Source organism: Phaenicophaeus curvirostris, chromosome Z (assembly GCF_032191515.1).
Source record: "Phaenicophaeus curvirostris isolate KB17595 chromosome Z, BPBGC_Pcur_1.0, whole genome shotgun sequence".
NCBI classification, from domain to species: domain Eukaryota; kingdom Metazoa; phylum Chordata; class Aves; order Cuculiformes; family Cuculidae; genus Phaenicophaeus; species Phaenicophaeus curvirostris.
The window spans coordinates 7,338,446-7,361,480 of record NC_091431.1 but is presented as its reverse complement, the minus strand read 5'-3'; the positions used below and the strand labels follow the sequence as shown (position 1 = coordinate 7,361,480).

At 39.7% G+C, this 23,035-nt stretch overlaps 2 protein-coding genes across 8 annotated transcripts in view; one reads left to right on the top strand and one right to left on the bottom strand.

Annotated features, from left to right (window-relative positions):
* The window catches only part of ELAVL2 (ELAV like RNA binding protein 2), an 84,799-nt gene extending 71,559 nt beyond the window's left edge, over positions 1 to 13,240 (top strand). For all 7 annotated transcript variants that reach the window (XM_069880464.1, XM_069880468.1, XM_069880466.1 and 4 more), the window contains 4 exons: positions 5,709 to 5,862; positions 7,727 to 7,952; positions 10,900 to 10,938; positions 11,372 to 13,240. In XM_069880464.1, coding sequence (XP_069736565.1) covers positions 5,709 to 5,862; positions 7,727 to 7,952; positions 10,900 to 10,938; positions 11,372 to 11,702 — 750 coding nt within the window. In that variant the 3' untranslated portion in view covers positions 11,703 to 13,240. The remainder of the gene's footprint in view (positions 1 to 5,708; positions 5,863 to 7,726; positions 7,953 to 10,899; positions 10,939 to 11,371) is intronic.
* TOPORS (TOP1 binding arginine/serine rich protein, E3 ubiquitin ligase) overlaps positions 1 to 23,035 on the bottom strand; it is a 567,831-nt gene that overhangs the window by 234,026 nt on the left and 310,770 nt on the right. The window lies entirely within an intron of this gene.

Below are 23,035 nucleotides of genomic sequence, written 5' to 3'. Positions count from 1 at the left end.
AACTTCTGGTGCTTAGCAAGACGGCTAGAGACAGTATTTGGATAGTAGTAACAAAGTACTCATTTCAGTTTGATGTATGTTATTCCTGTGGCTAATATGCCCTAACTATGCATTAGTTAGGGTGCAGAAGTAGTTACTGGAATGCATGGATCACAGATTACTCTACCTGGAAAGTATCTTAGGTGTGAAAAATACCTTGTAAACACTTGAATTTAAACTGAAGCTGAAGTGGTAGTTGAAGTATTAACTGATTAGGGTTTTTTTATTTGCTGTCTTTAACTTGTGTTTAGTATAGGCATTGACTGCTACATCAAATTCTATTCCAAGTAGCATTTACCAGGTAGGGCTTGGGCAGTAGACACTGCTGGATCAGCCACCAGTGTGAAAGAATTTGTACTCATTTGACAGAAAAGTGAGAGGAGTTTTCCAGATACTGTTTTATAGCTTGATAGATACCAGTTCTGTAACATAAGGTAAACTTATGTAAGTTAGCAAACATGTTTTGTGAATTTCCCCCCTTCTGAGTGAGTTTGTATTCTTGGTATAACTTGTGCATGTGTCCAGCAATGTGAATTCCTATTTGCAAAATAGTGTCTTATTTTGAATTCCTCTTTAAAAGAATAGGGGGAAAATGACTTTTTGTTACCTAGAAAAAAAACTGAGTAGGAGTCTTCTGTCCTGGCTTTACCTCCACTTGATTCAAGTTACTTCCACGGTCTGGGTAGAAGCCAATATCAGGTAATTTCCTTAAGATTTGTTGTGTGTTGTATTTACGTGGAACTTCCAAATGAACTTTTCTGTATTCCAGTTTGTGCCCCTTTTCTCTTGTCTTGTCACTTGGTATAAGAAAAGAGTCTGGTTCCGTCTTTGTACTCCCTTCCTCAGATTTTTGTGGCTAAGGTCCTGCTGAGCTGCCTTTTCTCCAGACTGAGCAGTCCCTGCTGTTGCAGCCTTTGCCTGTGTCACAGATGTGCCAGTCCCATAATCACTTTCGTGGGCCTTTACTGGCCTCACTCTAGTTCTAAACATCTGTATTATTCTGGAGAGCCCAGAGCTGGAAACAGCCAACCAGAAGTCTCACCAGTGCTAAGTAGAGAGGAAGTATCTCCTCGCTTGACCTGCCTTTAATGTTCTATTATACTTAGGCAGTGCAGGTGGCTATCTTTATTGCAGAGGTACATTCTGCTGGCTCATGATCAGCTTGGTGTCTACCAGGACTGCCAAGGTTCTCTGCTAAGCTGCTTTTCAGCCAGTCAGCTCCCAGCCATGTTTAGGTGTATGGGATTATTCCTACCCAGGGGGAAGAGACTGCGATTCCTGTTGCTGAACTTCCTTGAGGTTCCTGTTTTCGCTGGTTCTTTGGTGAGTCCCTCTGGCTGGCAGCACAACCCTCTGGCCTCCAGGTTTACCATCCATGAAGTTTCTGAGGGTATGCTCTGCCCCATCATCCAGATCACTGGTGAAGATGTTAGCCAATGGAGGCCAGTGACTAGCCTCCAACTGGGCTCAGTGCTGCTGTTTGCAACCCATTGAGCCTGCCAGTTCAGCCAGTACTCAATCTACATCACAGTCCCACTTAACTAGTATGTACGTAAGTACGTGTAGGTGTACTTAATGTGCACTTTGTGAGGATTGTATGGGAAGGAGTGTCAAGTCTTACTGAAGATGAGATAAAAAAAAACATCCACTGTATTCCCTGTGTCCACTGAGGCAGTCATGTGATTGTTGAAGACTTTTGGGTTGGTCAGACATTTCCCCTTTATAAATCCACGATGACTACTTCCAGTCACTTTCTTGTCTTTTGTATGACTGGAGATTTTCATAAGTTCCTCAATCGCCTTTCCAGGGATTGAGTTGAGATTGACTGGTCTGTAGTTGCCCAGAGAGCAAGAGTGTCTTGCCAGTGGTACTTGTTTCTTTCCGCTTCTCCAAAACTTCATCTGTTCCTCATGGCCTTTCAAAGACAACCAAGAGTTGCCTTGCAAAGACATCTATCAGTTCTGTCAGCGCTTGTGAGTGCAACCTTTCAAGACCTATGGACTTGTTTGTGCAGTTTGAATATTCCTCAGTGTAATCATCCTCCACTGAGGGAAAGTATTCCTTGTTTGAGACTTTTTATACTGCCTTGTGGACTTGGGTTCCTTGCAAGTCCGCTGTACCAGTAAAGACCAAGGGAAGGAGAGTACTAAACATCCTGTCCTTTTGTGTCCCTGGTCAGCAGTTTCCCCGACACATTCAGCACTGGATTTGTGTTTTCCCCAGCCTTGCTCTTTCTGCAAATATTTATGTAGATCTATTTTGTTGCACTTCAGATCTCTCGATTTCAAATCCAGGTGAGCTTTAGATTTCCTAACATCACTCATGCATGATTGGACACAACTTACATATTCCTTCTTTCACATTTTATTCACGTTTTTTATATTGGAGTTTAATCACTTGTTCATCCAAGCAGGCTCCCAGGCACCTTTGCTTGATTTTTTGCTTGCTAGAATGGATCTTTGGCTTGGAAATGATCCTTCAGTCACTGGAGGTTGTGAGCAGCGACATCAGCATCATTTCCAGACCTATAAAGCTGTTCCATCAGCCTGTTTTCTAAGAACCGTGGTAACCAAACCTGTGCTGCTCGGCTGTGGGTTGTCACCAGGGAGGCCCATCAGGGTGATGCATGGGTAAGAAGCAACTTAATTTCATTCTCAATGCTACTGAACCTGAACTGCAGGTGAGGCAGACCTTGTGAATTATTTGCTTCTAGCCTACATTGGTATCATTGACTATGAGGGAAATAAATTCTAGGTATTAAACATTGCCTCACAGGTAACTTATTTGGCTTGAGATTTCTCTTTGATTATCTGTGTCTCTTAATGAAAGAACACACCATTTCTGCTGACACTACTACTTCTGATTTATTCTGTCTAACGTGTTGAATCAGAATGACTTCGACATTTAGCAGTAGGTGGCAAGTCCAGTTACTGCATTAGGTTGCTCGGAAAATGGAGCTATTTAATCTATCAACATATATAGAATTACTTCTAGAACAAAGTCTGGATGGGTTGGAGACTGGGAAAACAGTAGATCCATGGAGTATGACTTGGGTTTTGGCAAGCCTTTGGTCTAATCTATTCATACGGACTTTTTGTCATGTTTAAAAGGAGTTTGTGAGGCTTACGTTCTGCAACCTGTTCTAAGTGCTTGTGAGCATGTGTGTTTAAAGAATAGCTGAGAATTATCAGAATTATGGATTTGTCTTTTCTGAAGGACCTGTTAAATATCTCATCTACCTTGTGAAAGCCTCTTGGAAATAAAGTATTCTGTCTGGTGCAGGAACACAACTACTCTTCTTGAGGCATTTATTATCTGGTGTCTTGTTTCCAGTAGTTCACAAGATTCTGTCACTGCTATAATTTAAAGGGGACTACACAGTATATGGGTAAATTCCTGCAGAATGTCAATATTCATTTTTTACTAGTACAGCTCTGATAAAGAGGCTTCCTGTGGCAGGTTACAGGCACTTAAGTCCTGAACACTCCTGCTGTGTGAATCTGACTTTAGCTACTAGTTGATATTGCCTTCTAGAAATAATCCTGTTGACTGTCTTGAACGTTAAGAATGAAGTCACAATAGAAGATTGAGTGTACCAAGTCACAGCTACTCTACAAAATTAATTTCTACTTTCTATTCACACTATATCTTGAAAATATCTGGATGAATATCGAAGACATTTTTTACAAAAATCTTCAGCTTATTGGAAAATATCCATTGTTAGCCCATGTGACTAGATTACAGGAGAGCTCCCTGCGATGTGGGAAGCTTAAGCGTCAAGGTCTGTTCAGAGTCACACAGTAAATTCTTACTATGACCAAGTGTCAGGAATATTTTTTAGTATTTGGTGAGGCATTGTTTTTTTAGGTTGGTTGGTTTTTTGCACTTAGCATCACATAGACTGAATCCATTTTTGCTAAAAAGTGTGGCTTTTGGCATAGCACTTTGGTGGTAATTTTTATAAGCTCTTCTGCTGACAGTTCCCTAGTGCATATTTCTAATTAAAAAAAAAAAAAAAACCAAAAAAACAAAAAATGAAGAGGCATGTGGAAGAAAGAGGACTAAGTAATCTTCAGTTCATTGGGCTCTGCTCTAGTGGAGAATATTTTTTTTCTTAAGCATTGCTTTACTGGAGTTGAAACAAACTGTGGAAACAGGAGATTATTTCTGCTGTAAAACTGGACACTGGAAGCTTTTCTGTTCATATTAGATTTGCACATCTTCACTAAAAAAAAAAAAAATAAAAAAAAATTAGGCTAGTAGCAAAGGCTGAGGTGCCCAGTTGGCTGTGTGGGAGATCAGAAGACAAGCACTTTGAACACTGGTCTTTAGCTCTTGTGTGACTCATGTTAAAGAGCAAGGCTCTGTGCCTTGCAGGATTGGATAGTGTGTTATCTTGGATTGCTAGCTACAAGTTTTGTAGGTCAGCCAGCTTTGGAAGATAACTTGCACAAAGCCACATGCTAGAAGATCTAAGGATCACAGCTGTGCTCAGGGTACTTCTTGTTTAGTCTCAGAGGCACTGTATCTCAATTGCCTTTTCAGTTTTGTGTCCACAGAAGTCATAAAGGTCTGCTGGGCTGCATGGAAATGAGTCAGGAAGAGGATTTGAAAAGAAATGTCAAAGGATTAAGCAAAAGATGAATTTACAGATTTAAGTTGCAGCTGCCAGGAGTTGGCTGGTTCTTGCACTAGAAGGAGGAAAGGAGATAAATCTGACTATTTCATGAGGCTTCTTTTTAACTTTGTTTTGTACAGTGAAAACTCCAAGTAAAAGCACAGATGTTTTGTTCTAATCTTTTCTGTAATAAGGGTAAACTTGTACAGACTTCCGAGGGAGATGCTGAACTCTGACTGTTTTGTAGCATTTATCTAAGGGTTGAAGAATCTAATTGACAGCCTTAAAAAAAAATAAAATAAATTCTGACACTTTGAGGTAGCAGGTAAAAAACTTCTGCTTAAAAGGACCTCTCTGAGAAGCTCAGCTACTTGGCATTTAGTTGTAAGACTTCATAGTGGTGAAGAAATTGGCAAAAGATCCTGAACAGCTGAAGTGCAAGTTGCATTCAGACTTCTGCTGTTCATTCTTAGGCCTGTAAAAGTGATGTAGCAGATTTTATCTTGACATGATGAGTGATTGTGTGTCATTTGATATCCAGCTTAACACATTTACGAAGGGCACAGCAGTTGAGAAACCAGTTGCAAACCTCAGTTTTAGACTGTTTGGTGATTTATTTATTTTTTTTACTTAGATAGCAAAGTGAGATCTATATCGCTTGTATTTTTTAGTTAATTTTTAACGATACTTAAAAAGAGAACATTCTTGGGTATTCTTAAGTTTGTCTTTTTAATCTTGCAGTAAGAACACTTTCTCCAACAAGGCTTGCTGGAGCATCTCTAGCTTTTCTCCTTTACTTGAAAGTACTCATCGAATTATTATCATTTATATATAGAGAGTTCGTGCAGTCAGCTTCTCCTGCATGGTCTGTTGCATTCCTTCAGTGTTTTCATAGAAGCCAACACCAAAAAAACCCCACAACTAACTTTGCAAGTAACTTTTCTGGCTGCTCTTAAAACCATTTCAGTATCTCGGAACAAATGATACTGTCTTATTTCAACTGCTGTTTAAAATGTTTGACTTCTAGTTCTTTTACTTCCTTTTTCTTAAGGTTTCCTATGCGCGACCAAGTTCTGCTTCTATCAGAGATGCAAATCTGTATGTTAGTGGACTTCCGAAAACAATGACCCAGAAAGAACTAGAACAGCTCTTTTCCCAATATGGGCGCATTATCACTTCTCGTATTCTGGTTGACCAAGTCACTGGTAAGCAGACAGTTTTGCACATCCTGTTATTTTTGGACTGGCATTTTAAGAAATATTTCACCTTCGAGTACAATAATCTTGTCTCTAGAACATATGAAAGGTGTACGTAGGCCAGAAAATGCAGTTTTCTGCTGCAATTGTTCATAAATATGCATGGACAAAAATAGATTGTGGAGTTTACTGATGTATCTTGAGTAATTTGCACCCTGAAGGTGCACGTATGAAGCCTGTTTCATGGTTTGTAATAAATTTACAGCTGCTGCAATCTTCCTTTCCAAGCTGTTGTGTGAAAATAGTCCCTATGCTCCTCATGAAATGCTATTAAACACTTATTTATAAAAATACAATTGTATGCAGAAGCGCACAGCTGGTTCTCCAAAGTTAATATTACAATAGACCCATTTGCCGTTAAAACTGTTTTCAAGGTTGCTTCATTAACTTTGAGCACACTGAAGAACATGAACTTTGAATTCCTTGGGAGCAGATAGGTTCTGTGCTTAGTGGTGCCTTAAAGAACTAAGCTCTAGCAGGTTTTGTCTTGTTAGAGTATGTGTCTTAATTAGTGAGTGGTTGTCAGTGACACTCCATGATTGCTCTTCAGACTTGGTCAGTAGTGCATGTATTTTTGCTGGCTCAGATGGCTGATCTTGAGGACCTTAATTTGCTGCCTCACCTGCTTCCGGCAAACTGATTCCAAAAGTAAGCAGTCAAACAAAATGCCAAGTACATGACAGAAATATTGAGTGTGGCAAACAGAATACAAAGGAAGTAAGACTCTGGTCACTCAGTAAAACTAGGAAGGTAAGGTAAAAATTCGTTTACACACCTGATTACTCCCGGGACAATAAGCTAGCTTGATTTCTTTTGGTAGTTGTACCATTTCAAAGTTGCATGTCATCATGGGTAACAAACAGCTTGCAGCTGAATGAGTTCATAAAGTTTTCAAGTGGTCTTAAAAGGATTGTGCATGGCATGGTTTGATGCTTGTCTGACCTGTACAGGACCTTGTATGTACTTCTTTTGAATTCTGTTACCTGAACAGAAATCTCGATATTGACACATAATACACAGGGTTTTAATAGTGTGAGATAGTGAAAGCGTATAGAGGCAGTTGAAGAAAAACTGAAAGCCAAATGGTGACATGTAGAAGCAGCAAATTCACAGGTCAGATTTCCAGTCTTTGTGCAATAAACAGCTTTTTACATATGGTCCTGTGTATTTTTGCATAGAAATGGTGGGATTTGACAAGCAGGCCAAATATCTAAATGTAAGTAACCTTTTAAATATGTACTGTAATTCTAAGTACTCATAAAACCTGGCATGTGCACAGTAGTTCTCTGGCTTAGACTGTTGTTCAGGTTTAAGCTTCCTTCCTCCTCCTTAGTAATTTGGAGGAGCTAGACTCAAAATTATATGAATAATAAGGTTGTGACACAAAGTGACATGAAAAATGCAAAGTTGAAACTGTGATATTTGCCTCTCTAAAGCTTTCTTATGCCTGCTCGTTGTCACTTTGATGGTTTAAATTGTCATTATGTATGAGCAGAATACATCTCTTGCTAATGTCTTTCTCAAGTGAGCACAATCATCTAACTTGTCTGTTTATTCACGAACCAAAATATAAGGGGCCTGCAAGTGGATTTAGATATGTTACAACAAAGCATGCAGCCAATGTTGAGTGTAGTAGCTTTAACATTAATTGGGTCCAGTATCAGCACCTTAGTGTGTTCATATTTAAGCCACAGTATAAATTTCTCAGGTGTGGTGTTCCTAGGACTTTCCATAGACAAGGGCTGATCTCCTTGCATCTTGTCTTTAACTTTTCTATATCAATAAAGAATTATGTGCTTCCTTCACTGTGCAGGGGTATCAAGAGGCGTAGGGTTTATCCGGTTTGACAAGCGAATTGAAGCAGAAGAAGCTATCAAAGGCTTGAATGGCCAGAAACCTCCCAGTGCCACAGAGCCCATCTCTGTAAAGTTTGCTAATAATCCAAGCCAAAAAACCAATCAGGCCATCCTTTCCCAGCTGTACCATTCTCCAAACAGAAGGTATCCAGCACCTCTAGCTCAGCAGGCTCAGCGTTTTAGGTAAGTTAAACAGATACTTGTGTGCAACCTTGCTGGAAGCCACGGGTTCCCAGGGGCCATTTTTTTCCCACTCTTTCCCTTCCCTACTACCAATTTCTGTGTGTGAAGGAAACATGAAAATGTTAAACTTGAGCTATGCTCCTATGATACAGCTAAAAGCAAAAAATACGTTCCATCCTATTGATACTAGTGTTTCAGCTTCTGAAAACCTAGAGAAAAAACAGAAATGACATCGGTTTCTTCTACATAGTCACTAAAAATAAGCCCCTTTTAAAGGTTATTTTTAATTTCCTAGGTTATTGTTGACTAATGTACATGTTGATTCAGTTAACATTGGCTTAGGCAAATCAATTTTCTTCTTGGCTGTCTAGCACGGCACAACCAGCCTCCTCTTGCCCACCTCTTGTCTTTTCTGTCCTTTATGGCTTTCAGTTTTTCCCCTAGTCCATTGTCCGAGTCCTGCATGCCACACTTAGTCTTCTTTTCTTACAACTTTTGTAATGAAGATGATTCAAATATTTTCTACATGTGCTTTGCACATGAAACTATGGCCACACAGTCTCTTGTGATATTTAGTGTATTGAGAAGGAGAGGTGGTGAGAACAAAGTGAAACAAGTATTAACTACATCCATGAGTACCTCAGATTTTTTTCAGTGATTCTGATGGTTTCTTTCCAGCCCTGGGCTATGTGACTCAAGTGTGTTAAGCAGTAATATACTCAGTTTGTTTTATTTTTTCGAGAAATAAAATAAACTGGTGATGTGTTTCAAAGAGCCCGAACCAACTTTCAAAAGCTGTGCATTGGCTACACTCACTTTTAGGCCAAACACTAGCAGTTTTCAGACTGCACTTCTAGCAGAACTAGGATAAGGGGAGGTGTTATTGCTCTCTACAAGTACCTGAAAAGAGGTTGTAGAGAGGAGGGAGCTGGCCTCTTCTTCCAAGTGACAGGGGACAGAACAGGGGGGAATGGCCTCAAGCTCCACCAGGAGATGTTCAGGCTGGACATCAGAAGAAAATTTTTTGTGGGAAGGGCTGCCCAGGGAAGTGGTTGAGTCACCATCCCTGGAGGTATTTAAAAGATGAGTGGATGAGGTGCTCAGGGACATGGTTTAGTGGTTGATAGGAATGATAGGACTCTGATCCTGTGGGTCTTTTCCAACCTAGTGATTCTGTGATTCAAAATTCTTTTCTTCAGCTTTGTGTTGGAAGTGTCCTGCAGGTCTGAAGGCCAGCTCTGGAGTAGGCTTTCTGCCTTAAGGGAAAGAATAAGCAGTCTTATTCATTATTTGGTGAATTTTCTTGCCATTTCTTAGGGAATAATGGGTTCATTTGAAGTGTGCTGAAAATTGTTTAAACATAGACTTGCCATTGTTCCATAGGCAGAGCAAAGGAGCAGAAATTGCATTTGCAGGATGGACCCAGTTGCATTATATAAAATAAGATCACGAAGGAGCTGTTATACAGCCTGTGTGTTACAATGTTCAGCATATTCTGGCAAATCTGGCCTGCTGACTCCTTGAGGTCTTGTCAGTGCACTTATTCCCAGATACTCAGCTGTGTTGAATATTGCTCTGATGCTTGCTGGGGTAGCATCTCTGTTTAATTGATACTTCAGGTAGATTTATCGTGATTTGTAAAAATTCAGACTTTCATTAGAGTTGATATTCAGGTGAGACCCAAAGTTCTTTGTAGTTAAGTAGAAACGTGAAATCATGGAACGTCCTGAGTTGGAATGGACCTACAAGGATCATCAAGTCCAACTCCTGTCCCTGCATAGGACAACTTCAACAGTCACACCGTATGTCTTGAGTGTTGTCCAAATGTTTCTTGAAGCTTTTGCCGTGACTGCTTCCCTGGGGAGCCTGTTCCAGTGCTTCACAACCCTGTGGGTGAAGAACCTTTTCTGGATATCCAATCTAAACCTCCCCTAGCACATATTCCTCTATCACATAGATCCTGCTTGCTGCAGAATCGTCATGCTCTGTAGCTTGAGAACTTTACTTAGCTGCAATCAAGGCTAAATACTATTTCAAGGGTTTTTTCTGTGCACAAATGTAGTTATGCTACCGCAGCATTTGAATTTGGGTTCTGTATACCAGTAATGGCTCAAATCCTATAGCTCATTACTGGAGAGAAATCATGATAAGGTATAGATCTGCAAGTTAGCTGAAAGGTAAAAACTAAATCAAGTGTAACTTTTTTTACTTTAGCTCATATTTTGTGGAGCCCCGAAGATAACCTTTAACAAGACTTTCTCTTCATGTCTGGGCTTTGCCAGGAGGAAACCAGAGCTTCTTTAGGTCAGAAATTTTCTTAGAAAAGCACTTTAAGGAACTGCAGAGATAAGATGAGTAAGGATTGGTAAGCAATGCATGCTCCAGGTATTCACTAGGAAATTCCAAGGGGTTTAGAGTTGTGGTTGCATATTATAGTTTAGCAGCTTCTGGGAAGATGAGGGTAGAAAACTTAGTCTAATATATGTGTGTGCGTGTATACATACTTATTCTGGAAGAGAGTAGGAAAATGAAAAATCTTTTTTTGCAGTCCACGTTCTAACTTTCGTTACTACTCTGAAGCCTTGCATCTGTCTCGGTATTCTCGTCAGCTGACTATTGGAAGTCTCAGACCAGTTGTCACCCAAGCCAAGTTAGTGATCTGAAAATTTCACTGAGGTGGTCACTGACTTGTAACTTCGTGCTAACAATATTTTACTTGGGCTAAACTTGTCATAGTGGTGCACTTTCTGAAATGACTATTTGTGGTTGTGGGTAGTACACCAGAACATCTGTCTTGTATTCACCGGCTGTATCAGATGTAATAGTGTGCCACGGCTCTTTCAGTGGTGATAATTTACTTTTGTATGTGCTAGTACTATACCAAGTTTCCTTAAGATTAAAGGATGGAAAATTCTGAAGACTGAACACTTCCCTAAATGTTTTGCAGGTTGGACAATCTGCTCAACATGGCTTATGGAGTAAAAAGGTAATAAAGGACTATTAGGTTCATAATAATCAAATTAAGTATTTTATGAACTCTTAATTTTTCAGTAAGTTTTAGGTGGGATTTTTGCATCTTGATACATCAACTGAAGTTGTTCATCTTGGTGCATTGTGCTTGGAGGAGACAAACCATTTGTAGTAGTTCCACAGGATTCTTGTTTCAAATGTCTTAGTAATCCTCACTATCTTTATAGCGTGCTTTCTTTTGTTGTTCTGTGTTGCTTCATTTCAGACAGGCTTAGCACTGTTTCCCCTACATACTATTTGTGCAGTTGGGGGGAGCAAAGAGCGTTTGTGATGTTAACATGATGTGAAAAGCTCTGTCTAATTTTTTTCTTACTTTTAATTCCTTTTATTTGCTGGGATATTCTGTCAACAGCTACTTAGTGATTCTGTTTTGTTTCCCTATTCTTTAGAGGGTTTCCTCCAATGACCATTGATGGAATGACCAGCTTGGCTGGAATTAATATCCCTGGACACACAGGAACTGGATGGTGCATTTTTGTGTACAACTTGGCCCCTGATGCTGATGAGAGTATCCTGTGGCAAATGTTTGGACCGTTCGGAGCAGTAACTAATGTGAAGGTCATCCGTGACTTTAACACAAACAAGTGCAAAGGTTTTGGATTTGTGACTATGACAAACTATGACGAGGCAGCTATGGCAATAGCCAGCCTGAATGGATACCGCCTTGGGGACAGAGTATTGCAGGTCTCCTTCAAAACAAACAAAACGCACAAAGCCTAACAAGTTATTCCCGGTGCATTAATACATGAAAACTATACAACAAAGGCAATTTACAGGAAGCTTTATGCATTAGTAAATGCCTTTATTGTATGTCAGTGTGGAAATGGGGATAAAATGACTACTTAGCATCCTAAGAATATGTGAGATTTTTTTATTGCTGATATTTGAATTAAAACTTCTTAAATATCTTTTGTGTTTGAATATTGACAAGAGGCACAGGGTTTTTTCCTGTCACAATGCATATTCTATTGCCTTCTTTGAAGAAGGTGGACCTTTTAAAATGTTTCAGCTAAGGGAAGAAGTTTTCTTGTTACATGACTGCCTTTAACCTATACGTAAATATTGAGGCTTTGTGTTGGACCTAAGTTGGGGTTTTTTTGTTACTTCTTGATTTGCCTTGTGTTTAAATTACTTTATAATATGTTGCTGTTTTCTTGTTCAAGAAAAGTATTTGAAGTTTACATTTTATTTATAAAGTTATAAGCAGTATTTATTTGATAATTATCATTTGGGTTGGGGAATGGGAACACATTATAAAAGCTTATTGTAAGAATACTGGAGAACTTTTCGTAAAGCAGTACCTTGCCAAAGAGATAAGAGCCTCTTTGATGTGAGTTTAAAAAAGCATCTATTTTTATAAAAAAAAAAAAAAATTTGGAGAAACTTTATACTGGTCCTGGAACAAATATTTTGACTTGAATACTTTGAGAAATCTCTTCATATGACACCCAGTGAGCTTTTAAAACTTACCAGGAAATTTGCAGTTGATGGGGAAAGATTTATGGTGTAGAAATGCTTTTGAGACCTTTGTATTAAGAAGTAGGGTCAATGGGATGCACTGTTGGTTTCATTTTTGTAATCATCAGTGGAGTCTTAGATCATCCTGGTTATTAAGTGATAGGGGGCTCACATTAATTTGTGATTTTGAAACAAGTGAAAATTTAAAAAAAATAATGTAAGAGCAAGCAGGAAACTTAAAATACTGAGAGATGGGGGAAAAAAAATCTGTTCTTCCTAAAGAATTCCCTTCAGATAGAGCTCATGGTGTTTAGTGATGTACTAGCTATTGTTTGAAGAATTGTTTTGTCTTAAGAAAAGACATTGAGCATGGTTTGTGTAGTAACAAATCAGCAAAAGTGGCCCGAGTTGGGTATATTTGGAGGTATTTTGAAAGTTATGTTCAAGGCTAACACCTGAGCTTTGTGTAATGTAAATAAGACCTTGAGTTTTGAACCTTTTGGCTAATTTCAGTTTCAGTTTATTCAAGTTACATGCCAAGTGATGTTCAATTTTGAATGTTTTTGTATGAGTTTTTTCTTTGTAAATGGCATTAACATTGTTACTTGAGGTCTGCTTCTTAATTTTTGTTGTCCTGAGGACTTGAATTTACAGTGCATCAGATCTGTTGCTATTTTTGTCTGTAGATAGTCTAGCTTCAGCTGTTTATGGTGATGCTACATTTTTGTTTATAAATATGTTTGTGGTAAAAAAAGAGTATAATCATAGGTTTTGAACAAATTTCCTTACATTTTTCATACAAACCCATAAACACCTGTATGCTATTTAAATTTAACTTTGTATGATGTTAAATCAGTTTGGGGAAATAAGAAAAGTCTTTGCCATATATTGAAAAAAATTTAATGAAAAAATACAGAATATTTTCTGATTAGCATCTAGCTTATAACTAAATTTTTTACAAAAGCTGGGGCTTCAATGCCTTCACCAGGATGCACTGACAACTCTGTAGTTACGTCCTGCTTTTTGTATAAAATGAGATGCTCATATGCTTCCCCTTAGAAAAAGCAATGTTCTATGCATAACATAGTTGTACACTATCTTTGCAGTTGCTTTTGGTTCTTATTCTTTTAAATTGTAGTTATAAATTTTTCAGTATAGTACAGTACATCTACTGTGAAGTGCGTGCTAAAGTGAATAAGCGAGTTTTCATGCTGACCCACTCAATGCTATTAAAATCAATTGGCTTTCTGAGCAATTCCTCATTATTAGGTGCATTTAGATTGTTAAAGCTAATCCTCTGCATTAATTTGTATATACTATAGAAACCACAAACTTTTCAATGTGGTGAAAACAGTAGCTACATGCTTCTTTCCTATACTACTGTAGCAACTAATGGCATTGATGAGAAGGCATGTAAATTGGGCTTCACTTTACAGTTTATCACAGCACTTAGTAATATAAGGCTGGTGTTTATTTGAAATTGTATAGTATGACTTAATTCACATCTGTTGGAATAGAAAATATATTCTGTTGAGTATTTAAGAGGTTGTACATGTTTTCTTTTGTGTTTGGATCCTTTGTACTTTTTCATGTTCAGTACATCAATAAACAAAGTTGAAGGGAAACCAGTGTCACGAGCAGGTCTTTTGCCATATTGTCCTCTGCTTTATAATGGGTAAACAATCTGAGTGGAAGGTTTCTGCAGAGCCTCTGAGCTCCTTTTGACTTCACCTAGATTCCTGGAAGGAGTTGTGTATACCATTCCTGTTATGTTTAGAGTTACTGTCGAGTCTTTTGCCTTTGGTGTCACAAGAATCACTCAATAATTAGGCTGATATAATAATTTGAGGTTATTATACACATTCAGTAAAAATTAATTTGTTGTCCGTCTAACAGACTGCTGTTCAGTGTAGCTAAGTTAATGCCCTAATGTGTTAGGATAAATACAGAGGAGAGAGGAGGACTTGCTCCTTATTGCAATGTCCATTTGCCTTTTAATTACTGCATTAATTTCTGGGCTCCATTAATTGAGTGGATATTCAGCTAGTTTGCTGCTCTTTTGCCTTCCCAGCTCTTAAACAAATTCTTTAAAAGTTAGTCAGTTGTCTCTTGCCATTTTGAACTACATATACTCCTAAATTAATTTGCTTTGCTCAGTTGAATGGGAGTGAATTTCCACTAGTATGACTACAATTCCAGAAGTGTAGTATTTTTAACTATTTTTAACTTTCTTACATATTTACTGTGAGGTTCTGTTTTGTTTTTTCTTTTTTTATGTAAGACCTTGTAGCTTTTGTTGTGTGGAGCATCTCCTGTCACTACAGAGTGATAGAGTTCAGTTTACTTGGCTGATAGGATCATAAGTCAATGAAAACAGATAATAGTAACCCAAGTTGTAAGACAAGCAATGTTAACAAACCAAGTCTTTATATTTACTTATAGAAAAAGTGTGTACTGATGACTTCTTATGCAGTTTTATTCTTTGGTGGCCTGAGTAAGGGAAGGGTGCAAAACAGTGCTTGACGACAAAAGAGGAGCTATATTTGGAGTTTATATTCCAGCAGGGACATGTGCATGTTCTGCTTGCACTCTTTCATGGAAGGATAGTTTTAGTTCTCTACTTAAACAAGTTTGAGTACAGTGTAACTGCCTGTGGTTGAATTATTTTGTTATATGGAAATAAGGACAAAACGTGTTTACATAATTGCCTTCAGTTTAAAATCAAAAGTGCTTATGTTTTGAGGGTTAGTTGGCAGATAAGCAGGCAGGCAAGGAACAACACTGTCTTGTCAGTTACAAATGTAGTTGCCCAGAGGAAAGGTCAGTGCTGAAAAATGGAGATTTGATTATATGTAGCTGAGCACTTATAGATAGTCAGAAGTTGTGAGTCAAGGAAATATGATGGAAATTTATGTACAGGTAGTACTTCTTTTACTATATTAAACTATTTCATGTGGTTTGGAGGAGGACTAATTCCTTTTGTACTATTCCTTTTGTAGTTACCAGGAGTTCAGGGAAGTCTATACATGTGTGGGACTAACAGTGGTAGATAAGCTGTGAGCATGACTCTAGCAGAGGATAAATGTAACAGAGGGGCATGAGGGTAAGCCAAGACACTTGTTGAAGGGCTTTGTAACTGCAGAAACAGGCTTCAGGTTTGCATGGTCTCTTTTTGCAAAAGGTATATGCAATGAAATCAGCCATGGGTGCACTTCCCACTGTTGTCTGGAAGAGCCTTCCTTTGGCAAGAAAGTATTTTCCTGGTGTCAATCAAAAAGATGCATTTTTTGAAACAGATGGTTGTCTATTGGGGTTATACACAGTGTGTATTTGTTGCATTATACCTAGGGGGCCTTTGAATACTCAGAAGCCAGGCTGTTACTTGTGTACTGTTACTAGTACAGCTGAGGAGGCCTGGCTGATATTAAATATCTCTTTTCCTTTGTATTGTCACTTCAAACACTGAATGAAGGTGGCTGAACTTAGAGGAATGGTGACTTAAATATTAAAAAGTAGCAACTAGTTAGGACTTATTGTCAAAAAATGTATAGCATTATTTTATGGCTAACAGTGAGTATCAGGATTTTTTAATACTTTGAGAAATGGTGCAACTTGAGATCCATCATGGGTAAAATAATAGCCTGGCATTGTGCTATTTCATCACTGTCAGCACTGTTGATCCAACTGGTTGCACCTTCTTTTATGTTGGGATTTTTCTGCCCAGTTGTGGCATTTGGATTACAGGACTTCAGTGTGTGCATCTGAAAACCAAAAACAATGCACCTATGCTTTTTACACTCAAATTTTCCTAATTGAACTTTACTGTAGAGGCATTTGTCTACAAAACTACTGCTGTGATGACTAATGTTTTGGGCCAGCAGATGAGATAAGGGTAGCACATCAGAGGTCATCTGGACCAAGGAGCTTAAAATCAAGTAGGGGGAGGAAATGAATGTTTTGGTGAAAGGAAGTGGAACATGCGCACTCTGCTAATATCGGAAGTGTGCTGTTTAGGTGAAGAGCAATTTTAATCTGAAAAGCTTAACTTGTTGCCCACACTAGTAACTGACCGAAACTGAGGAAGCACTGTAAACTTCCAGGTACCTTCAAAGCAAGACAGGTGACTTCAGTGGGTTAAGAAGTTGTCTACCTTTATGCTATGAAGTCTCTTGCATTACTGTTTTATCTTCCAAGTAGTCTTATTTTCTGGTTTTCACCAATATTCTGCTCTGAGACATGAATGGGAACAGGCAAGACATTTAATTTTTTTATACTTACAAGTCTACTTTAAAATAAACAAGCATAACTGCAGAAAGTTAATGTTTTCCTTCTTTAATGTGCTATTATCACGTAACTCCTATACGTTAGTGAATTTAAGTCAACTTGACAATTTCTGTGACCCTGTAGTACTGCATGGAAAAAGTGCTATAACTGCAGGTAGAATATTGATTTTACACTGCGTACTGTATAAAAAAAAACTGAGAAGCACTGAATTTTGATTTGAAACAACTCTGACTAAATTATTTTCATTTATGCAGTAGGACCCTTGCTTAGTACAGCAAGTGTGTTTCTGGTCCTTTGAGTGTAAGTATTTTTTATGTTTCAGGTGTTTACGTAAATGTCCTGATGATAAAAGCTTCTGCAGGTCACCCAGCTGCTGATAAAACAGGGCTATTTACCAACATGCATGAAAGACAATATTCTGCAATAACAAATTAGGCAGCCCCTGAAGACTAGTTCACAGCTCCTTCATGTCTCAAAAGTTTGGCATTAACTTTTAGAAATGCAAGGTATCCCTTGCTGTATGCTGTCGTAAGGACGGTGGAGATAGGTCAAAGTGAAACACGTAATTTTTGCTGGTGTTTGTGCTATCATATAGAATAAAAGTGGTGGGAAACTATTTATTCTGTCCTTGACTAAAACTGGAACTAGTCTAATGGATCCAAAACAGTTCAGTGGCACCCTTTGCTACAAGGTGCCTGTGTTCCCTCTTCAACAGTTCATATTTTCTGAGAACTTAGGGTTCCAGAGGCTTTGTGCTTGTATTGCAAACAGCTGCAGTGTCCATTTTTATTACCACAAACTCAGATATGTTAGATGTGAATTTTGGAAATAAGTGTAATGCTTGCTGTAAATGATAGGCTTTTTTGTATAGGCAAAATATTTAGTAAAGTGACCTTTAGGCTTCCTCAGATTCCCACCCATTGTGCTAACACAACAGCTGCATGTGAGGTGTATTGTGCCCCATCCCACCGCTCTGATCTGTTTTTAATGAACCCGTTCATTGTGCATCCAAGCCACACAAATAGATCTGTGTAAGTTACTGAGGAGAAGCTTAAGAACAAGAACGTAGATTATTTGTTGTATAGACTTCAGACAAGACCAGAAAGGGCAAAACTAATTTTCAAATTACTTCCATTAGGTTGCCTATACAGGACTTACATAAACACTTACATAAATGGATCCATAGCTGATTAATAACAGATTACCTTCCAGTGAGAACTCATTCCTGAATATTGCTGCTTACTTTCCTGATTGAATACAGTCTTCTACATTCGAAATAGCTTAACAAATATCTGTTATAACCCTGAAGCTGATGCCTTAGCAGTTTTATGGCCAACCCTTCAAACACGTCGGGGAAGAGAAGAGGGAACTCCAAAAGGGTCATGTCAGGACCAAAAAGGAGAGTTAAAGTTGTTGAAAATTCAGGTTATGTCTGAGCCTAATCGAAACTTCTCTTCTTTCAAAGATTGCTCTTCTAGTTCTTTGGCTTGTTCTTGCCTCCTCTGGGGAAAATGAGTATTTAATTTCCTGCTACCAAGATAGCTTCTCCACAAAAGCAAAAAAGGACACGAAAATACTAAAAGCAAAGACAGCAGAAGCCTAAGAGGACTTTTCAAATAGCAATGACAAACTTCAGCAGTTTCTTCAGTTGATAAAGGACTTCTTTGAAATCTATGCAAAGCATGGAGACCAGAAAAAAAAAAAGTAAACAAAAAGTTAATTGCTAATAAAATTCTAACCAAGTAAATTATAAGTTAACTTCCTCTTCAGTTTTGTCTGATCCATGAAATACATGGCATATGATTTTTGAGAGTCCTTTAAAGGCATTATGTGGCCATATTTGATGGTGTTTTCTCCTTAGATGGTTCCTAAACATGAAAGGTCTGTCAGTAGCATTGTGACAGATAACATAAAATATTCCTCGTAAGATTCTGATCTTTATCTTTCTCCAAGTACTCCATTTAGAAAACAACCCTGTAATTTGGTGAGGCTGTTGTGTGAAGTTTTCCTCCAGCAGAAAGGGCTTTGACGAGTTGGGTAAGCTTACAAATTCAAAGCAGTTTGGCAGAATCCAGCAGTGCTTATGGTAACGTGTAGCAGCAGGATTTTGGACAGGAAGATCATTTGGGATTTTGTGATTTCAGGCAAAGCAGTCTCTCCAAGTCTCCACACACTGAGAGAAAGCTCTGGGAGTGATGTATCCTATCATCATCTGCTTTCGCTTAGCCACCAGGACAGACGGTACATTAAGAGTTGAGTCCAGATTCATAAAGCTGCTTTGAACACTTCTACTGTTTCTCGAGGAATGCATACTTCATGCTGTGGAAATCACCAAAATGACAGTAACAAATGGGATTAATTAAGCAGCTCTGCACTTGGTTATTGAAGCTTATTTAGCCAGAAGATATCCTCTTCAGCTCTATAAACAGTCAGCCTGCCTGTGAGGGGTAGGAAATGGAGGCATCCAATGTGAATATGCCATCAGACTTGCTGACAGCCTGTTTTCCACCTAAATGAACCTGCTCACACACCAAAGCTTTGGGAAGATAGCTACATATTTCTTCATGTTGATACTGTCATTTCTCCACCTTGACTAACTCCAGGATGCCATAGAAATATCATCTGTTATCTACCTAGTCGTAATTCTTGTTGTCCTTTCAGGTTCCTTTGTCTACAGATGAGCAGGTTGGTCATGTTCACGCTGACTTGCAGTTTACTTTGAAGGCCATGAGGTTTTTCTTTCCTGTTAGTTTCCCCTAAATGTTTTTGGATGCTGGCAAATGTTACAGATTCTGAACTGTCCTTTTTAAATCTAGACAGCTGCTCAACAGCTGAGCTCTATCAGTCATCTTAAAAATCAAGATTTTTTTTCTTAGTAAATGAAGCAAAGCTGGTTTAGGAGAAGATTTTTGGTTTTATATCTCCTCAGCCTTACCTGCTGATGTATTGTCGCTTCCAGCTTGGGCCTGATATTTTGTGCACAATCTTTAATGGAAGGAACGTTACTTCACATTCAGATTTCTTAACAGTAGTATATCAGCATTACCTGTATGATGTTTTAAGACTCCAGGAAAAAGAGGAGCAGAAGGATAAGAAAATATCATTTCACTTTGAACACTGTTTCTTTCTCCTTTTGGTGACTAACATGAGCTTGCAAGCTAAGAATTTTTCACCAAGGCTGCATTCTTTTCTGCTGTGTGATCTGAAATGGAACATTGAGCTCAAACAAGTCTGTATTCTTAATTCCTTTCTGTCCTAAAATTACAGCAGCACCCTACTGAATACATTCAGAAGACCATAAATTCCCACTAATACAATTAAGTTATACAGTGTTCTGGTACATATGCAAAATAAAAATAATTCTCTTCAAATGTGAGGGAGCAATTCCTTGGGGGAAATGGTTTAGGAGAGAATGAGATTTATCTTGATGTGTAAATGCTAACTGTCTTTTTTCTTTACTTTAGATGGCACAGTTTTCTATTGTTGCAAGATGTATGGTTGCAGTTAACAAGGTGCTGTTAGGGAGGAGACAAAAAAAAAAGGTCCAGTGGCCTCATTGACTGGGGAGGGTGGAAAGACTCTTGGGCAACTGGAAGCTCATCTGAATTCCCCTATCAGCAGATGTCTTTACAGGTAAGGAAAGCTTGCCTTGTTTTTAACTTTAGTGTAACCTTTTTCTGTGCATAGGAACAATCTTTTCACTGTTCGTTTCACTTCAGAATTGAAAGGAAGGTTTGGGAGGAACATAGGACCAACAGCCCAAGTGGTTTTAAATATCAAATGAAGCACTGCTGCTTCTACATATTTAGCTTACAGAGGCAGAGTTCCCTCATAAGGCAGGCAAATCCTCCATTTACTTTTGTGTGTGAACAGCAATTACGTGTTTGCATGTAAATGTGGCATTTTTCATGCCACTCTTCCCCTCAAATGTATTTCTGGCATGTGTGCTTTTGTAAATAATACAGTAAATTTTTAAAAGGACTAGGTTCCAAACATGCTAGAGTGTTCAGAGCTATTAATGGCTTCCTAAAGGGTTATATCAAGAAATCATAACTTGTTTGTCACAACCTGGACCCACAAGCCACACACTCGTGTCTGGCTCTGACTGGGGGGGTTGCAACCACCCAAAGTTACAGAAATGAATCCCTGAAAACAACCCAGGTGCTCTGATCTGACGCGCTCGCCATAAGGTAATGGGAGGGAGGCAAAAAGAGAGAGAGAGAAGGGAAGAAATCACCACATTGGCCAAACCCCTTTCCATCATCTTCCAACAGTCCTGGAAGACTGGGGAAGTCCCACTGGACTGGAGGCTGATGTTGTGCCCATCTACAAAAAGGGCCGCAGGGAGGACCCAGGAAACTACTGTCAGTCTGACCTCAGTGCCAGGGAAAGTCATGGAGCAGGTGATCTTGAGTGCTATCATGAAGCACACGCAAGAGAACTGGGTGATCAGGCCCAGTCAACATGGGTTCACAAAAGGCAGGTCTTGCCAAACTAACCTGATCGCCTTCTATGACAAAGTGACTCGGCTGCTGGACGAGGGAAAGGCTGTGGATGTATCTTCCTGGACTTCAGTAAAGCTTTTGACACAGTTTCTCACAGCATTCTGCTTGAGAAACTATCAGCCTCTGGCCTGGACAGGCGCACACTCTCCTGGGTGGAAAACTGGTTGGATGGCCGGGCCCAGAGAGTGGTGGGAAATGGTGTGAAATCCAGCTGGAGGGCAGTGACAAGGGGGGTTCCCCAGGGCTCAGTGCTGGGTCCAGCCCTGTTCAATGTCTTCATCAATGACCTGGATGACGGCATCGAGTGCACCCTTAGCAAGTTTGCGGACGACACCAAGCTGGGTGGAAGAGTCGATCTGCTGGAGGGTCGGGAGGCTCTGCAAAGGGATCTGAACAGGCTGGACCGCTGGGCAGAGTCCAATGGCATGAGGTTTAACAAGGCCAAATGCCGGGTCCTGCACTTGGGGCACAACAACCCTGTGCAGTGCTACAGACTAGGAGAAGTCTGTCTAGAAAGCTGCCTGGAGGAGAGGGACCTGGGGGTGTTGGTTGACAGCTACTGAACATGACCCAGCAGTGAGCCCAGGTGGCCAAGAAGGCCAATGGCATCTTGGCTTGTATCAGAAACGGTGTGACCAGCAGGTCCAGGGAGGTTATTCTCCGTCTGTACTCGGCACTGGTGAGACCGCTCCTTGAATCCTGTGTTCAGTTCTGGGCCCCTCACCACAAGAAGGATGTTGAGGCTCTGGAGCGAGTCCAGAGAAGAGCAACAAAGCTGGTGAAAGGGCTGGAGAACAGGCCTTATGAGGAGCGGCTGAGAGATCTGGGGTTGTTTAGCCTGGAGAAGAGGAGGCTGAGGGGTGACCTCATTGCTCTCTACAACTACGTGAAAGGACGTTGTGGAGAGGAGGGTGCTGGCCTCTTCTCCCGAGTGACAGGGGACAGGACAAGAGGGAATGGCCTCAAGCTCCACCAGGGGAGGTTTAGGCTAGACGTTAGGAAAAAATTCTTTACAGAAAGGGTCATTGGGCACTGTAACAGGCTGCCCAGGGAGGTGGTTGAGTCACCTTCCCTGGAGGTGTTTAAGGCACGGGTGGACAAGGTGCTGAGGGATATGGTTTAGTGTTTGATAGGAACGGTTGGACTCGATGATCCGGTGGGTCTCTTCCAACCCGGTTATTCTGTGATTCTGTGATTCTGTGACGACGGCGGCAGCAGCAGATACTTGGTAACACATGGTGACAGCAGCAGCTCTTTCCAAGCCGTGTGGTCCAGGCTGGTCCGATCGAAGAGTGTGAATGAGAGCGAGACTGCCCCCCCTGGTTCCTTGAGAGTCCTTTATAAGGCCTGTCTGACCCCCAACTGCACGTGTCTTTTTGGAGGGCTGACCCCGGGCCATCTGATGGATCCAGGAAGGGAGGAGGGGGGACAATGGGCTGGCTAGGTCACCCCTTGTCCTCACCTTACCTCAGAGCTGAAATGAAAGCAAGACAAAACTCAGCTTCAGGTCTAATGTGGAAGCATTTTCATATCTGCTTGGTGGTTCAGAGTTTCCTTGGTCTCTTCAGCACAAGGCCTGCATGTACCATGGTCAAGGTACTCCTTCAGAAACCATTAAAGGTTTTTTTTTGAAACTGACACTTAAATGAATAGTATAAATTTACTGGAATAGTTTTGGGGTTTCGTTATTTTTAAGGAGCTTTTGTCCTAGGGGAGTTTAGAAATTCACTGCTAAATTTAATTCACTGTTAAAATTCAGGAATTTTAGGGAATTATCTGATAATAATGAGTTCAAAAGAGAAAAAT